The sequence below is a fragment of the Mobula birostris genome, chromosome X (assembly GCF_030028105.1).
Source record: "Mobula birostris isolate sMobBir1 chromosome X, sMobBir1.hap1, whole genome shotgun sequence".
Taxonomy (NCBI): Eukaryota; Metazoa; Chordata; class Chondrichthyes; order Myliobatiformes; family Myliobatidae; genus Mobula; species Mobula birostris.
The window spans coordinates 59895032-59913667 of record NC_092402.1 but is presented as its reverse complement, the minus strand read 5'-3'; the positions used below and the strand labels follow the sequence as shown (position 1 = coordinate 59913667).

General features: G+C 44.2%; 1 protein-coding gene across 1 annotated transcript in view; it reads right to left on the bottom strand.

Moving 5' to 3' along the window:
* LOC140191725 (uncharacterized) overlaps positions 1–18101 on the bottom strand; it is a 28811-nt gene extending 10710 nt beyond the window's left edge. Inside the window, exons 1-5 of the mRNA XM_072249411.1 lie at positions 18039–18101; positions 9583–9676; positions 8874–8999; positions 7577–7726; positions 1709–1790 (exon numbers count right to left, since the gene is read on the bottom strand). Of these exons, the coding sequence (XP_072105512.1) occupies positions 1709–1790; positions 7577–7726; positions 8874–8999; positions 9583–9676; positions 18039–18083 (497 nt within the window). The 5' untranslated portion in view covers positions 18084–18101. The remainder of the gene's footprint in view (positions 1–1708; positions 1791–7576; positions 7727–8873; positions 9000–9582; positions 9677–18038) is intronic.
* Positions 18102–18636: the final 535 nt, after the last annotated feature.

Below are 18636 nucleotides of genomic sequence, written 5' to 3'. Positions count from 1 at the left end.
AATACAATTTGATAAATATAAATTTACTATTTTAAGAATTTCAAAGTACAGTCACTACAAAAATTGGTGTCTTAGATTGAAATTAAATAGTAATTACATAGTTTCCGTTTCTGTTTACAGTGTTTGCCTCCCACTTCCAGTACAAATATGAGTCTTGTCACTTGCAGAAGTTCTCTGATGACTCTGCGGTGGTTGGGTGTATCAGAGATGTGCAGGGGTCAGAGTACAGAGGACTGGTGGACAAGTTTGTGGAGTGGTGCAGGAGGAATCACCTGCTCCTGAATGTGGCCAAAACCAGGGAGATGGTGATTGATTTTAGTAGGAAGAGGACTGTGATGAGTCCTGTATACATTCTGGGAGAAGAAGTTGCAGTGGTGGAGGAGTACAAATACTTGGGTGTTCACCTCGACCACAGACCATAGACCACAGATTGGAAAACCAACACCAAGGCTGCTTACAAGAAGGGGATGAGCAGACTCTAATTTCGAAGGGAGCCGAGATCCTTCAACGTGTGCAGTAGGATGTTGGAGATCTTTTACCAGTCTCTTGTAGCGGGAGCAGTCTTCTTTGTGGCTTTATGTTAGGGGAGCAGCATCAGTCCAGGTAATGCAAAAGGACTAAATGAACTCATCAAAAAGGCTGGATCTGTCCTTGGCTACAAACCAGACTCTTTTGAGTTAGTGGTGGAGAGGAGGTTACTAAACAAACTGTTAGTCATTATGGACAATCTGGCACATCCTCTCCATGACCTACTGAATAAGCAGTGGAGCACCCTTTTCAAACAAACTCATTCAGCTCCACTGTCACAAGGATCGTTACAGAAAATCTTTCCTACCAAATGCAATAAGCATGTACAACAGTTCATCTCTGTGCAACAGGAGAACACACGTCATAGTATAATAGTCTCTGTTTTATTATTTCGCATATTATTTTTGCACAATGGTAAATTATTATTGTGTATATTATTCTGTACTTTATTGTTAATTAATATTATTATATTTATTATTATTGCTAAGTGTGTTTTATATGTTGCTGCTGTAATGAAGTAATATCCCACTCGGGATCAATACTTATTATTCTTAATGAAATGCTCAATGCATGTGTCATTTCTTTTTCAGATATCTTAACAAGTTGATTAAACATCGGATGGGATTGTCACTGTACACAAACAGCTCAACACCATCCACAAGACTGCAGACCCTTGTAATGTGTCTTCAGATAATCAGAAAATTTTCCTTTCAGACAGATAGTGGGCACAGTAATTTCACACAGATGCATGATCGTATTGATCACAAAGGGCATTTTATGGTGAACTTTGTTCCACCTTCTGTAAACTGAACTCCAAAACTCTCCTCCCCATTTCTTAATGCACATCAAATCCTGCTCTCCCATTTCCCATGTACGCTCTGACCTACACTGACCCTTGATTAAAAGTTCTCATCCTTGGGTGACACAGTAGTGTAGCCAGCAGACTTGTTTCCTTACAGCTTTAGTGATCCAGATTTAACTCCTGACTTTAGGAGTGTCTGTGTGAAGTTTGCATGTTTTCCCTGTGACTGTGTGGGTTTCTACCTTTATTGCTGGCAACTATTCACAAACTAACCTGCAGTTTCTGGTACAACAATGAATTGAGGTTACTCCATATGGTACATTAATTCTTAAAATGATGCAATACAACATGCAAGTGTTGACAGTGATTCCTACTCACTTTGTCCCTTTTTCAGATGATCCTTCAGAAAAACAGTTGCCATTTGCACATGGACCACATTCCGTGTTTCTCCTGTAATTTCCTGAGAAATACAAAGCATGGAATATTGACAATAATAACACACAGGCTTGGTCTCAGGATTCAAGTTTGAGAATCACTGAGGGGCATTATGAAGATCCCAGTCAACACAACCTTGCCCCAATTTGCACAATTTCCAATGAGGCCCACTGCTGCCAATCAAAACCCCACCCTCACACTCTGCTGCATCAGATTTAGTTGTTGAGTCCACTCCACAGATAAAAAGGACCACAGATGGAAATCTCAAATAAAAAGAGAAAATGCTGGAAACACTGCAGGTCAGGGAGCTTCTGTGGAAAGAGAAACAGGGTTAATGCTTCAGATCACCAATGCTTCATCAGAAGCTGAAGTATGTTTTTCCACAGATGCTGTCTGACCTGCAGAGTATTTCAGCATTTTCTGCTTTTATTTCATGACAAGTATCTGCTATGACTTTCTGATATTTCAGCCTCAGAGTCAGAACAATGTGGGTCCAAGTGCCACCCACTGTGGAGATTTGGCCTTAAAGGCAGGGAGGACACCAAGGGTGCCTGGTGTTATCAAAGGAAATATTAAACCAAGGCTCCACCTCCCTTCGCAGTTACACAATCCAAAGAATGCCAGAGGAGCTATCTTCAATATTTATCCCTCAACTTTCACTAACGTAGATCAGCCAAATATTAGCATATTGCCAATCTTGCAATCTTGCTGTGTACATATCAGACGCTTTGCTGCTACATCACATAAGTGCCAATATATCAGAAGCATCTCACTGGCTAGAAATCATTTTGAATCAGCTCTGGTCATCTACCTAGAGGAAAGATATCAATAAGGTTGAAACAGTGCAGAGAAAATTTACAAGGATGTTGCTGGGGCTTGAGAACCTGAGTCATAAGGAAAGATTGAATGGGTTAGGACTTTATTCCTTGGACAATAGGAGACTGACGGGAGATTTTATAGAAGCATACAAAATTATGAGGGGTATAGATAGGGTAAATGCAAGCAGGCTTTTGCCATTGATTGGGTGAGACTAGAACTGGAGGTCATGGGTTTACAGTGAAAGGTGACATGTTGAAGGGGAACATGGGAGGGAACTTCACTCAGAGGATGGTGAGACTGTGAAATGAGCTGCCAGTGGAAGAGGTGGATACAGGCTAGATTTCACTATTTAAGAAAAATTTGGAGAGGTACATAGATGGGAGGGGTATGGAGGCTCTGGGAATAGGCATCATAAAAGTTTGGCACAGACTGGATGGGTTGCAGTGTTCTATGACTATGAAACACTAATGTTCTTAAAAGGCACTAGAGAAATGCATGTATTATTTCTTTAACTGAGGGCTAGGTCACCAAAAGGAGTGATATATCTGCAAGGGCTGTGATCAAAATGACCATGTGCCTTACCTTCTGCTTTTACATTTCTGGACTACTGAATATTTTTTTTACATTCAAGGCCAGTAGGCTGAGATTTTTATAAATGCACTGTAAATCCCAAGGAACCTAGCCTGCTCCATACCTGTTCCAGTGGGGGCTACTCTCACTCCTAAATCAGATATGGGTTCAAATCCCATTCCAGAGATTTGAGCAGAACCATGTGGGGCCGACACTCCACAGCAATACAAAGGGAGTGTAACACTCTTGAAGCTTCCTCTATAGCCACGATGAGGCCACTTGCAGGTTGGAGAGGCTATCCAGATAGTCAATCTGGGTAGCCTCCAACCTGACAGCATGAACATTGATTTCACTGACTTCTGGTAATTTCTCCCCCGCCCCCCCACTCCCCCGCTCCTCTCTTTCATGTCCCTTTCTAGCTCCCCTCTTACCCCTTCCTCTGGTGCCACTTTCTCCTTCCCTTTCTCCCATCAACCACTCTTATCAGATTCGTTCTTCTTCAGCTCCTTACCTTTTCGAACAATCACCTTCCAGCTTCTCACTTTATCCCACCATTCCCCAAATACCTACCTTTCCTCTTACTTTGCTTCACCAATCACCTTCTAGTTTGTATTCCTTTCTCCCCAACTTTCTCCTCCCCCTCTTTCTTATTTTGGCTTCTCCTTCCCCTTTCCTTTCCAATCCTGATGAAGAGACCCAGCCCGAAACAACAATTCTTTATTCCGCTCCTTGGATGCTGCCTGACCTGCTGAGTTCCTCCAGCACTTTCTGTCCGTTACTCAAGACTTCCAGCAACTGCAGAACCTCGTCTTTGTGCTCTTACGTCACGTAGATCTCCCCAGCACGCCAGCCGACATTTATCCCTCAATTCATATTCTGAGCAGGTAATCTGCATATGACAGTCCATAGAACCTATGTGGAGGCGAGCAAGTGGTCACTCTCCTCAGAAGGGCATCTGGGTTTGAGTCGCTGCCCTCAGAGGGGCCGCTGGTTCATGACACCTCCCTCAGAGAGGCCGCTGGGTTTGAGTCGCTGCCCTCAGAGTCATTATGGATAGAGCTGAGGAACTGCAAAGGTAAAAAGACCCTGATGGGAGTTGTATACAGAGCCCCAAACAGTAGTAAGGATGTGGTCTACAAATTACAACGGGAGATAGAAAATGCATGGTAAAACGGCAATGTTACAATTGTCATGGGGGATTTCAATATGCAGGTAGATTGGGAAAATCAGGTTGGTGCTGGATTCCAAGAGAGGGAATTTCTAGAATGCCTACGAGATGGCATTCTGGAACAGCTCGTGGCTGAGCCCACTAGGAGATCAACTATTCTGTTTTGCGTCTTATGCAATGAACTGGTTTTGATTAGAGAGCTTAAGGTAAAAGGACCCTTAGCGGAAAGTGATCATAATATGATCAAATTCACCCTGAAGTTTGAGAAGGACAAGCTAAAGTCAGATGTATCAGCATTACAGTGGAGTAAAGGGAATTACAGAGGCATGAGAGAGGAGTTGGCCAGAATTGATTGGAAAAGATCACTGGCAGGGGTGACGACAGAGCAGCAATGGCTGGAATTTCTGGAAGCAATTTGGAAGGTGAAGGATATGTACACCCAAACAGGAAGAAGTATTCTAAAGGAAAGATGACACAACCGTGGTTAGCAAGAGAAGTCAAAGCCAATGAGGGCATATAATAGAATAAAAATTAGTGGGAAATTAGAGGAATGGGAAGCTTTTAAAAACCAACATAAAGCAACTGAAAAACTCATTAAGGAAATAATGGAATAGGAAAATAAGCTAGCCAATAACATTAAAGAGGATACCAAAAGCTTCTTCAAATACATAAAATGTAAAAGAGAAGTGAGAGCGGATATCAGACCCCTGGAAAACGATTCTGGAGAGTTAGTAATGAGGAACAAGTAAATGGCAGACACACTGAATAAGTATTTTGCACCAGTCTTCACTGTGGAAGACACTAGCAGTACGATGGAAGTTCAAAAGTGTCAGTGGTCATGAAGTGTGTGGAGTTGCCATTACTAGGGAGGACGTTCCTAGGAAACTGAAAGGTCTGAAGGTAGACAAGTCACATGGACCAGATAGCCTACACCCCAGGGTCCTGAAAGAGGTGGCTGAAGAGATACTGGAGGTATTAGTAATGATCTTTCAATAATCACTATATTCTGGAATGGTTCTGGAAGACTGGAAAATTGCAAATGTCACTCCACTTTTCAAGAAGGGAGAGAGGCAGAAGAAAGGAAACTATAGGCCAGTTAGTCTGAACTCAGTGATTGGGAAGATGTTGGAGCTGATTGTTAAGGATGAGGTTCAGAGTACTTGGTGACACATGATAAAATAGGCTAAAGTTAGTATGGTTTCCTCAAGGGAAAATCTGGCCTGACAAATCTGTTGGAAGTCTTTGAAGAAATAACAAGCAGGATAGACAAAGGAGAATTGGAGGATGTTGTGTACTTGGATTTTCAAAAGGTCTATGACAAGGTGCCACACATGAGGCTGCTTAACAAGTTAAGAGCCCATGGTATTACAGGAAAGATACTTGCATGTATAAAGCATTGGCTGATTGGCAGGAGGTAAAGAGTGGGGAATTAGGGAGCCTTTTCTGGTTGGCTGCTGGTGGTTAGTGGTGTTCCACTATGTTGGGACCACTTCCTTTTACTTTAAAATGTCAAAAGTATGTTATACTTGGATGACAGAATCGAAGGCTTTGTTGCAAAGTTTGCAGACAATATGATGAAAGGCGGAGGGAGCAAATAGCTTTGAAGAAGCAGAGAGGCTACAGAAGGACTTACACAGACTAGGAGAATGGGCAAAGAAATGGCAGATGATGAAATGGTGGAGCAGACTCAATGGACCAAATGGCCTAATTGTACTCCTATATCTTATGGTATTATGGTCTATCTCCCGTAAAAATGCTATTGCCTTTTCTCAGTTCCTTCACCATCACCACACCTGTTCCCAGGACGCGGCTTTCCGTTCTAGGACATCAGAGACATCTTCTTTCAAAGAATAAGGTTTCCCTCCCTCTATTATTAATGCTGCCCTCACCCGCATCTCCTCCATTTTCCAAACATCCGCACTCAGCCCATCTTTCTGCCTCCTTAATATTGATAAAGTTCCTCTTGTCCTTACCTACCACCCCATCAGCCTCCGCATCCAACACATTATCCTTTACAACCTCTGCCACCTCCAAAGGGATCCTAAGAGTAAACATATCTTTACCACCCCCAACCCCATTCACTTTCTGCAGGGTTTGCTCCCTCTGCCATTCCTTTGTCCATTCATCCCTCCCCATAAATCTCTCTCCAGGCATTTATCCCTGCAAACAGCTACACCTGCCTCTACACCTCCCCCATCATCTCAATTCTGGGCCCCAAATAGTCCTTCCAGGTGAGGCAACACTTTGCCCGTGAATCTGCTAGGGTCATCTATTGTGCAAGGTGCTCCAAATATGGCCTCCTCTATATTGGTGAGACCCGTTGTAAATTGGGGGACCATTTCTTCACGTACCTCCACTCTATCCACCAAAAGTGGAACTTCCCGGCGGCCAAACATTTTAATTCTGATTCCCATTCCCATCCCGACATGTCGGTCCATGGTCTCAACTTGTGCCAAGATGAGGCCACCCTCAGGGTGGAGGAGCAACACCTTATATTCTATCTGGGTAGCCTCCAACCTGATGGCATGAATGTTGACTTTTCCTTCCTGTTTAAAAAAAAAATCCCTCTCCCTCTCCTCTTTCTCTATTCCCCACTCTCGCCTTTACCTCTTCTCACCCGCCTATCACTTCCCCTGGATCCCCTCCTCCTTTCCTTTCTCCTGTGGTCCAGTCTCCTCTCCTCTCAGATTCCTTCTCCTCCAACCCACCCACCTTGGCTTCACCTATCGCTGAATTCCTCCTGCATTTTGTGTGTGTCGTTGAAAGACCTTGCTCCTTTCCCAACTCAGTAAACCATGCAGAGTTTAACACTAACAATGATGTCAAACGTATCCATTTTGTGGAAAGTGTTATTAACTATGGTGGGTAGGAAATAAGAAAAAGGGTAGTGAATAATTTTGAGAACATAAAGTAGAGGTGAGAGTGGGAAGGAGGGTGAGGGGATGCCTCAGTGTGGGAGAGAAGGCAGAGATAAGTGCCTTGGGTATGGGAGAGCAGAGGGAGGAACCTCAATGTGGGGAGAGATCATTTTGAGAAAGATGCTCGGAGGAACGAGTACTGTGGGAGCTCTTTTGTGGTCACTTTAACGCCAGACCACTTGGATAAAATTCCACTGGTTAATTCTGGCCAAAGATTATATCAGATTTCCTGCTGTATTCTCTGGAAGAATGTATGGAATTGCTGGACTCAGAGAGCTTGTGGATATTTTCAGATCTGGTCAGTGCAAGTCCAACACAGTGTAGTTAACATCTCACCTTTCCTTATCACCTGCTCTCCCAGCGGGCAGCGCCTGTGTTTCAAACATTCCCGACAACCGTCTATGGTGATGTTGGTGCAGTAGAATCCTTCTGTGCAATCGCATACTGTGTCCCGAGTAGAAGAACAAGCCAGGGTTTCATATGTTCCTGTATCAGACCAGAAAACAATGACCTGTTTATATTTTGCAGTCAATATTATTTTGTTAAATTGTATTTAACAGCTTTATGAACCAAACAGCACCAGCAACTAAATGGCTGTCTATTCTGCAGGGTCCAAGTGCTGTGGAGAAGAATGGTGCCAAAGTCCCTGGTTGTTGTTTTGAGGGGTGGATTTAAAACTGCAAAATTCAACTCCCTGCAACATCATTAGGATTGCAAATGCCATCTCTAGATAGAATTGTTCAGACTATGATTGGCCCATTTAGTTGCACTGGAACTGGGGTCAAACAGGGCTTAACAAATCAAGAATGAAATAATATGTGTGAGAACAGAGAATCATCCTGTTAATATCAGGCCAGGGTTCCAATAGCAGAGGTTTAAGTGAGGCACAGGCCGATAAATGTGTTAATCCTCCTGACAGTTGGTGCACACTATTGCTCCAAGGTTGTACCTTGGTGTATCCTACTCAGTGTACAACAGCCAAGTTTCTGTAGCACCCCTAGCAGAAACACTAATAGTTTTCACCCATGTTGCTTTTGCACAAGTTACATCGTGTTCAGTTCTGGTTACCTCATTATAGGAAGGATGTGGAGGCTTTAGAGAGGGTGCAGAGGAGATTTACCAGGAAGCTGCTTGGATTAGAAATCATGTCTTATGAGGAAAGGTTGAGCGAGCTAAGGCTTTTCCCTTTGGAGCGACAAAGGACAAGTGGTGACTTGATAGGGGTGTTTAAGATTAGGAGGGCATAGATGGAGTGGACGGCCAGCACCTTTTTATCCCCCCAGAGCAGCAATAGCTAATACCAGAGGACATACTTTTAAGGCGAGTGGAAAAAGTTTAGGGGGGATGTCAGAGGTTTTTTTGACTGAGTGGTTGGTACCTGAAACATGCTGCCAAGGGTGGTGGTAGAAGCAGATACGTTAACGACATTTAAGGAAACTCTTAGATAGACACATAGATGAAAGAAAACTGGAGGGCATTGTGAGAGGGAAAAGTTAGATTAAAAGGTACAATATTGTGGGCCGGAAGGCCCATTCTGTGCTGTACTGTTCTATGTTGTTATACTTAACTTAGTTGTGCCAACATTCTCTGTAATACCGCAGCCAGGTCAGGAGACAGTTATTAGATGGCTCACCTTCTCCACAAATGGTACATTTAAGGCAGTCCTCATCCGCGTTTAAACTGTCTTGATAGGTACCAGTATTGCAGGAATGACAAATTGTTCCACCATACTCTGTGCAGTGTTCTTCAACATATAAACCTAGCCAAGAGTGAGAGTTAACTATTAAAGTCACACAGAAAGAACTCAAAACCAAAGAAGCCAGAGGAATAAAAATGAAGACAGGAATGAGAGAGTATATGATGGAGTGGGTCTCTCAAAGCTTTTGCTCTGCCAGCCTGTTCCTAATAAAGAGCACAAAGCACAAAGCAGGAAAGAGTCATTCGAGCATCCGGTGAGAACAGCATCATAAGCTTCAAGTTTGATATTGATGGCCTGCAATTTAGGGCTTGAAGTTAGAAGATTCTTTTATTCATTTGTCCATGACATCAATTCCATAAATCTGGGAACCCTTAACACCATAATAGGAGGAGCTGTTTTCTAATGCAGGATCAATGGGAGGCTCACATATTGCCACTGAGTTAGTAAGCCAAAACAGTCAATGGCCAACACCAATGCTTTAGAGTTAATAGAGGTAGTGAATACATGCGGGCAATTTTAGCAACATCCCAAACACTGATAAATCAACCCTCCCTAATCCTGCTCACAGACGGAGGAACTCCAGCTTCAAAATCCACAAAACATTACTTCTTTGTTACAAACAGCATGTAGAATTCATGTTTACCTGGGTCACATTTTGGACAGCAAACGCCCTTAAATTCATACTCTGTGATACCGCATGAACTGTTCAGGTGCTTCAACAGAATACTGAGGGTTATCTGCAAAGGAAGATAATGAACAAGGAAGTTAGGTTTAAATTCAGATATTTCAACTGTGCAGTTACCACAAGTGCCAGATACTGGACACCCACCCCTGGCTCATCAGGTTGTTTGCTCACTTTAAGGGTACTCTGTGAAATGATCCTTTCATATCTCACTGTTTAACCCTTCTCTCCTCACCCCTCCCCCCAAAAATAATCAAAGCCACGTCCCCTGTATTACATGCACCTGTTTAAAGTGATGGTTCAGGAGAGGTCTAACGTAAATTTCTACACACAATGCTCAATATCCCACCCTTTAAATCCTCTAACTAGACAATCCCAGACTTATTGCACCTCACAACCTTAATAACAACATAGGTCAAGGGTGAAAGGTGAAATATTTAAGGGGAACATGAGAGGGAAATTCTTCACTTGGAGCCTGGTGAGAATGTGGTGCCAGCAGAAGTTGTGGATGTGGATTCGATTTTAGCATTTAAGATAAATTTGGTTAAGTGCATGGATGACAGAGATATGGAGGGCTATGTTCCAGGTGCAGGTCGATGGAACTAGGCAAAATAATAGTTCGGCATGGACTAGATGGACCAAAGGGCCTGATTCCGTGCTGTAGTGTTCTATGACTCTTAAGAGAGAATTGAAAGGAGACCATTCAGGCTCTCGAACCTGCTCCACCATTCAGTAAAATCAGAGCCAACCGTCATTTCAGTGCCACTTTCCGAGCTGGTCCACAAACTTACAACTCTCTGCAGCTCTCACTCCCTCTCAGAATCCAGCACCTTTCCATTCTTCTAAGCTCCAGTGAGCATTCAGGGTGTGTCCCCAGAAATGAGGGTTAATGGAATCGACTGCCAGAGCTGTATACAAACAGGCACTTTGGTAGGAAACTGATGCGAATCCCCGTCCAACCCGTTTGCGCCTGCTACTGTGCTCTGCAGTGCCGAGTCATCTCAAGACTTGCTGCGGAGAGAATGCCTGTGAGGACTGCTGATGGGTGGTTGGGGCCAGGGGTGTAGTCACACAGCACTGAGACACGAGGAACAGGGTGAGTGGGGAGATGGGTGGGGACTGCCGGCACCAGCTTCCACCACAACCAAGGTGATGAGGGATGAAGCCCTGATGAAGGGTCTCGGCCCAAAACATCGACTGTTTACTTCTTTCCGTAGATGCTGCAGCAATGGTCATGCTCGCCGTGCCAATCAGGGTGTAGCTTCAAGCCGCACACCTCAGTGTTGAGTGACTGCCCCATTTGCCCCTACCCACCCAACACTAGCCCTTATAACAGCCTCTCTGTACTGACATGTGAGCAATTCTTTGCTACAGGTGCATGAGCAGAGGACAGGCATTCATGCCAAAGTCCCTGTGCAGCAGTGTGCTGTCCAAGATCATAGGACAGAGAACATTACAGCTCAGTACAGGCCCTTTGGCCCACATTGTTGTGTCAACCTTTTAACCTACTCCAAGATCAATCTAACCCTTCTCTCCCACATAACCCTCCATTTTTCTATCATCCATGTGTGTAAGGGTTTCTAAAATGGCATTAATGTATCTGCCTCTACCACCACCCCTGGCAGAGTGCTCTACACACCTATCACAAAAAAAAACTTGTGTAAAAAATCTTAACTCTGACATCCTCCTATCCATTCCTCCAACTAACTCAAATAATTATTCCCCCTTGTGTTAGCCATTTCTGCCCTGGGGAAAAGTCTCTGGCTGTCTGCTCTATGCCTCCTATAATCTTCGAGTCACCTCTCATCCTCTCTCGCTCCAAAGAGAAAAGCCCTAGCTCATTCAACCTATCCTCATAAGACATGCTCCCTAATCCAGGCAGCATCCTGGTAAATCTCCTCTGCACCCTTTCTAAAGCTTCCACGTCTTTCCTATAATGGGGTGTCCAGAACTAAACACAATACTCCCAGTGTGGTCTAACCAGAGTTTTACAGAGCTGTAACATCACCTCGCTACTGTTCAACTCAGTCCCCCAACTAATGAAGGTCAACACACCATATGCCTTCTTAACAGCTCTATCAACTTGCATGGCAAATTTGAGGAGGTCTATGGAAATGAACCCCAAGATCCCTCTGTTCCTCCACTCTGTTAACCCGGTATTCTGTCCTCAAGTTCTACCTTCCAAAGTGACTCACTTTTCTGGGTTGAACTCCATTTGCTACTTCTGAGCCCAGGTCTACACTGCCTACCCTTCCTCACAGTATCTCTACACACTGCATCTACCTTTACATCAATTGCACCATCCTCTGATCTATCAATCTGATTCCCATCCCCCTGCCAAACAAGTTTAAACCCTCCACAACGGCTCTGGAAAACCTGCCCACAAGGATATTGGTTCCCCCCCCCGCCTCCAAGTGGTGTAACCCATCTTTTGTACTGTTCATACATTCCCTGGAGGAAATCCCAATGATCCAGAAATGGCACCCATCCCCTGCACCAGTTCCTCAGCCACACATTCACTTGCCAAATCATCCTATTCTTATCCTCACTGGTGTGTGGCATAGGCAGCAATCAAGTGATTACTACCTTTGAGATCCTACTTTTCAGCTGCCTACCTCGTTCCCTACATTCTTTCTTCAGGACCTCCTCCCTTTCCCTACTTATGTTGTTGGTACCAACACGTACCATGACTTCTGGCTGTTCACCTTTAGGATGCCATGGACCTGATCCGAGACATCCCTGACCCTGGCATCTGGGAGGCAACATAACATCTGGGTGTCTCTTTCACATCCACAGAATCTCCTGTCTGTACACTAACTATTGAATCCCCTATCACTACTGCTTTTCTCCTTCCCACCTGCTTTCTGAGCTAGACTCAGTGTGAGAGACTTGGTCACTGCACCTTTCCTGGGTAGGTCATCCCAACAGTATCCAAAGCATTGATGAGGGGAATGGCCTTTTCCCTTTCCCTCTCCTGACAGTCACCCAGCTACCTGCCTCCTGCAACTTAGGAGTAACTACCTCCCTTGTAGGTCCTAACTATCACCTCCGCATTCTCCCAAATAAGCCAACTCCATCTCCACTTCCCGAGCACAGTCTGTAAGGAGCTGCAGCTGGATGCACTTCCTGAAGATGTAGCACTGGATGTTTCAGCTCTCCCATGTTTTTCGTGAAGAGCATACCAATGACCTGAGATCCATTCTCACTAGCCTAACTAGGCACTAAGAAAGAAAGAGATACTTGACAAAACCTCAACCTAACCGTCACCACTCCTCGCCAAGACCTCTAACTCTGTCTCACTCACACGATGACTGCTTCGCTTAAACCTAACTTAATTCTTTTGGCCTTTGCCAATTGCCTAATAACCCAAATGGTCTCCAGCCCCTCAGATAGTCCAAGCTGACATCTCTTAAGATACAGGTTCATTCCCGGTGTTCAGACTGGAGCACTCCATGGGTAGCGTTAAGCAGGGTACCTGGGTATAGGCCCATCCAATTGAATCTCTCTGTTTTCGAAATTGTCAGGAAATCAACACTGAACTGATTCCACAGTAAGTACATCTTTGCTAAATACAGTACTATATGCAGTATTCCAGGTGTGTTTTTGGCAAGACTTCTTTACTTCAGTGTACCAAACTCTATGCAGTAATATTCCAAAGTTCATCATAACACAAAGGAGCAGAATTAGGCCATTCAGCCCATCAAGTGTACTACCATTCTATCATGGCTGATTTATTATCCTTCATTTCATGAACAAGCACATACAGATCCCTCTGTACATTATTTATTGCCATCTTAACATCTGCCACCTTCTTGCCCACGTGCTTTATATCCTTTTTAAGCACCTCATATTCTCCTCACAACGTGCTTTGCCTCCCACAGTCCAAAGATTAATTGGTCATTGTAAATTGTACCATGCTTAGGTTAGGGTTAAACCAGAGGTTGCTAGGCGGCATGGCCCAAAAGGATGAAAGGGTCTATTCTGCGCAGTACTGTATCGCTGAATAAAATAAATAAATAAACTCAATATTAACTTCTTACGGCATTCCACTAATAACACATCACTTGTAACAGTCAGATAAACCGACAAAGCACAGACATCTCTGTGGAGACCAACCATCACAGAAGTGTCATTTCGAAACATGGAGGCTACATCAGGATCAAGAGGTAAGCCAAGCCTTGCCAGTGTAGACTCCTGCTCCCAGATACTAGCTTTTTTATTCTTTGACTGCTCATCGAGAGTCGGGGAAACCTAGTGAGTGCACACAGGTATTTAGCTTTGTAAATTCACGTGGCTTCTGATCTGAGCCAATAAAGGTACTTGTCAGTAAATACAGATTCTCTCTGTGCCTAACTGATTGTTATCGTTAAGGGTTAATACCTGTAACTCTGCCGTGGACGGTCCCAAGCCAGGCTGCAGAAAGAGGAGGGTCGGGCATGAGGCTAGCAAGCCAACCTGTAAAAACCCAGAGCTACAGAAACACCAACAGAAGCTCCAAAGACCTCATCCCTGGGAGAGGAAGGACCTTTGCTTAGAAGGCATAAGGAAGATAAGCTACACCTGGGGAGAACTTAGAAGACTGGCCCAAGGCAGAGGACTCTGACGAGCTGCTGTTAGCGGCCTGTGCCCCAGCAGGGATGATGGGCTCAAGAAGAAGAAAAAGAAGTTGCTAATACCAGTCACTATGTACCAGGATTCCATGACAGAAAATTGTGTTCAACAAATATACTTCTACTCCCTGAGTACAGGCAGAGACTGAAGACTGCAGCACCAGCAGTGAGGACCAAGAAGGTTTGGACAAGGGAAGTACAGGAGCACCTACAGGACTGCTCTGAATCGGTGGATTGGACTGTATGTATTCAGGGATTTATCTTTGGATCTGGATGAGTATGCTGCAGTTGTTACCAACTTCGTTAAAACCTGTGTGGATGAGTGTGCGCCCTCAAAGACTTACTGCACATTCCCAAACCAAAAGCCGTGGATGAATCAGGAGGTACGTCGTCTGCTGAAGGCTAGATCTGTGGCATTTAGGTCTGGTGACCCAGGTCGGTACCAGAAAACCAGGTATGATTTTCTATTTCAAGGGCGAAGAGACAATTTCGAATGAGGTTGGAGGTGATATTAGATGTACGGCAACTCTGGCAGGATTTGCAAGACATTACTTCCTACAAAGCGAAACCCAATAGTATGAATGGCAGCGATGCTTCACTACCAGATGAACTCAATGCCTTCTATGCACGCTTTGAAAGGGAGAATATAACTACAGCTGTGAAGGTCCCTGCTGCACCTGATGACCCTGTGATCTCTGTCTCAGAGGCTGATGTTAGACTGTCTTTAAAGAGAGTGAACCCTCACAAGGCAGAAGGTCCCGATGGAGTACCTGCTAAGGCTCTGAGAACCTGTGTCAGCCAACTAGCGGGAGTATTCAAGGACATTTTCAACCTCTCACTGCCACGGGCAGAAGTTCTCACTAGCTTCAAAAAGGCAACAATTATGCCAGTGCCTAAGAAGAATAACGTGAGCTGCCTTAATGACTATCGCCCGGTAGCACTCACATCGACAGTGATGAAATGCTTTGAGAGGTTGGTCATGACTAGACTGAACTCCTGCCTTAGCAAGGACCTTGACCCATTGCAATTTGCCTATCGCTACAATAGGTCAACAGCAGACGCAATCTCAATGGCTCTTCACATGGCTTTAGACCACCTGGACAACACAAACACCTATGTCAGGATGCCATTCATCGACTATAGCTCAGCATTTAATACCACCATTCCCACAATCCTGATTGTGAAGTTGCAGAACCTGGGCCTCTGTACCTCCCTCTGCAATTGGATCCTCGACTTCCTAACCAGAAGACCACAGTCTGTGTGGATTGGTGATAACATCTCCTCCTCGCTGACGATCAACACTGGCGCACCTCAGGGGTGTGTGCTTAGCCCACAGCTCTACTCTCCGTATACCCATGACTGTGTGGCTAGGCATAGCTCAAATACCATCTACAAATTTGCTGACGATACAGCCATTATTGGTAGAATTGCAGGTGGTGACAAGAGGGTGTACAGGAGTGGGATGTGCCAACTAGTAGAGTGGTGCCGCAGCAACAACCTGGCACTCAACGTCAGTAAGACGAAAGAGCTGATTGTGGACCTCAGGAAGGGTAACACATACCAATCCTCATAGAGGGATCAGAAGTGGAGAGAGTGAGCAGTTTCAAGTTCATGGGTGTCAAGATCTCTGAGGATCTAAACCTGGTCCCAACATATTGATGTAGTTATAAAGAAGGCAAGGCAGTGGCTATACTTTATTAGGAGTTTGAAGAGATTTGGCATGTCAACAAATACACTCAAAAACTTCTATAGTTGTATCATGGAGAGCATTCTGACAGGTTGCATCACTGTCTGGTATGGAGGGGCTACTGCACAGGACCGAAAGAAGCTGCAGAAGGTTGTAAATATAGTCAGCTCCATCTTGGGCACTAGCCTACAAAGTACCCAGGACATCTTTAGGAAGTGGTGTCTCAGAAAGGCAGCATCCATTATTAAGGACCTCCAGCACCCAGGGCATGCCCTTTTCTCACTGTTACCATCGGGTAGGAGGTACAGAAGTCTGAAGGCACACACTCAGTGATTCAGGAACAGCTTCTTCCCCTCTGCCATCCATTTCCTAAATAGACACTTGATCACTGGCTGTTCTACAAGCCTGAGATTTTACATAATAAACAGCTTATCTGGAAATGGTCTTGGGTTTAGCAGACCATCAGCAGAAAACTCACCACAAAATGGTGATAACAAGAACATACTCAGAAAATGGCAGCCTCCATTCCAACAACCACACGGCAAGAACAAAGACATTTGCTTTGTCTATTTCCATTGCCCTTACCTCATTCTGATGGCCAGATTTTAGTTTTGTTTAGCCAATAACTTGGTCTAATAATTTTCAAAGAACCCTGCAGCCTGTAATCATGAATCCTGTATACAACTTTTGTTTACAGCTCACATTTTCCACCGCTCCGTTCTTGAGTTTATAATCTAGAAATATTCTGAGTCACATCCAGAACTCTGAATTTTGGAAGATCCATTAGTAACTTTCAATAAAAATACCACATGAAAAGTTGCTGCACAAGAGCTTGTGGTGTTGAAGGTACAGTAATATATCAGCTTGGCCATCTAACAAAACAGAATTGGGAGAAAGTGTCATTTTCAGGTTGGTAAACAGGGCTGCCACATCGGTGAGTACTGGGCCCTTAAATATTTACAATTTATATTAATCCACATTAACTGGAAGAACAGTGTACAGCAGCCAGACTTGCTGATGATACAAAACCAGGTGCGAGGAGGCTATGGTATCATCAAAGGGATATAAAGATGCAAAGTGGGCAAATGCTTGACAGATGAACCGTAATGCAGGGAAATGTAAAGTTAGGGTCGGAGGCTGAAATATCAGAATATTGTTTAACTGTAGAGACACTCCAGGATGCAGCGGTACAGAGGAATCTGGGTGACTCAGAACATGAAAAACAAGTTGGGAACATTTTTGTCACTGTATAACACTGGAGTACAGGTCTGTCACTGAATAACATTAGGGAACAATACTGGTGAGGGAAGGTCTGTCACAGTATTACACTAGGGTACAGTACCGGTGGGGATGGATCTGTCGCTGTATAACACCGGGGTATAATACTGGTGGGGCCGGGTCTGTCACTGTGCCACACTGGGGCACGGTACCAGTGGGGACGGGTCTGTCGCTGTATAACACTGTGGTACAGTATGGGCTGGACGAGACTCGCACTGTATCACTCCGGGATACAGTACTGGTGAGGGCTGGTCTGTTACTGTATAACACCGCGGTAGAGTACAGTGCCAATTTCTACGGAAGCTACTCGACCTTCTGATTTTCTCCAGCCTGTTGTTAGTGCAGACGGGTCTTTTGTGCATTAATTAATAAATATTGAACTACATTAAATTGAAGCTATGTTTCAGCGTCTGTTTCTGTTGCAGTTGTAAAGGGCCGCCCAATTCTGGGAACTTTCCCGTTCTTCCCTCTCCCTTCTCGCGATGGATTTTTATTTCAGTTTGTAAATACAACACATACCGCTAACGTAGAGCAACAGCCCTTCGGAACGTTCACATGAGCAGCCTGAAAGCCCTCTATATAAATTGCTGAACAATCTGAAGGATAACGAGTCTATTTCATCAGCAGCAGTCACCTATTTTCACTCCGACTCACCAGAAAGACCGCCGACGTACATGTAACATCACAGAGTTTTAATTTATGTGATCGCATACTCCAAAAGAAATCGGAAACCCGTGGGGTTCAATTTAGCAAAAAACTGTTGTTGCAGTTAAATCTGAACACTAACTGCTGTATTATGAAACTCTAAAAATAATAAACAACGTAAGTAAAACGGTACAAACCACCAGGAAAATCATCCATAATGCAGATACCATCTTTGCGAACATCTCGACGTTTGAAAAGCCCTGAAGAGGAAGTGTCTTATTTCGTCGGTATCCACCCCCTTTATTGCTTTATTGTACTATATTGGGATGTGGGCGGAACTTTTGCTCTCGATTGTGGATTTTAATACATTATGTATTCAACTCTGCGGTTTACCGAGAGTGTTTTTTCCCCCCAGATGATAGATTATGTGCTTAGTTTTAAGAATTTAGACAGAACTGATTGATGCAGTACGATTAATACGAATGTACACATATCAACAATCTTCTTCTCAGGTAGTCCTTTGCAATTGAGGATCACTTGCTTCCACCCTAGTTTTGTGGGTTTTGAGGTGACTGATGTGGGAACAACACTTTTCTAAAAATGGGGCAGGTAGTGGCTTGGTACCATGTGACAATAATACCCCAAACTAAACTAATTAAATTAGTAATTAACTGCTCAACTACACTAATCCCTTTTGCCTGCACAATGTCCACATTCTTCCATTTCCTGCACAACCATATGCCAATCTAAGAGCTCCTTGAATATTCCTGTAGTATTTGGCTTCACTACCACCAA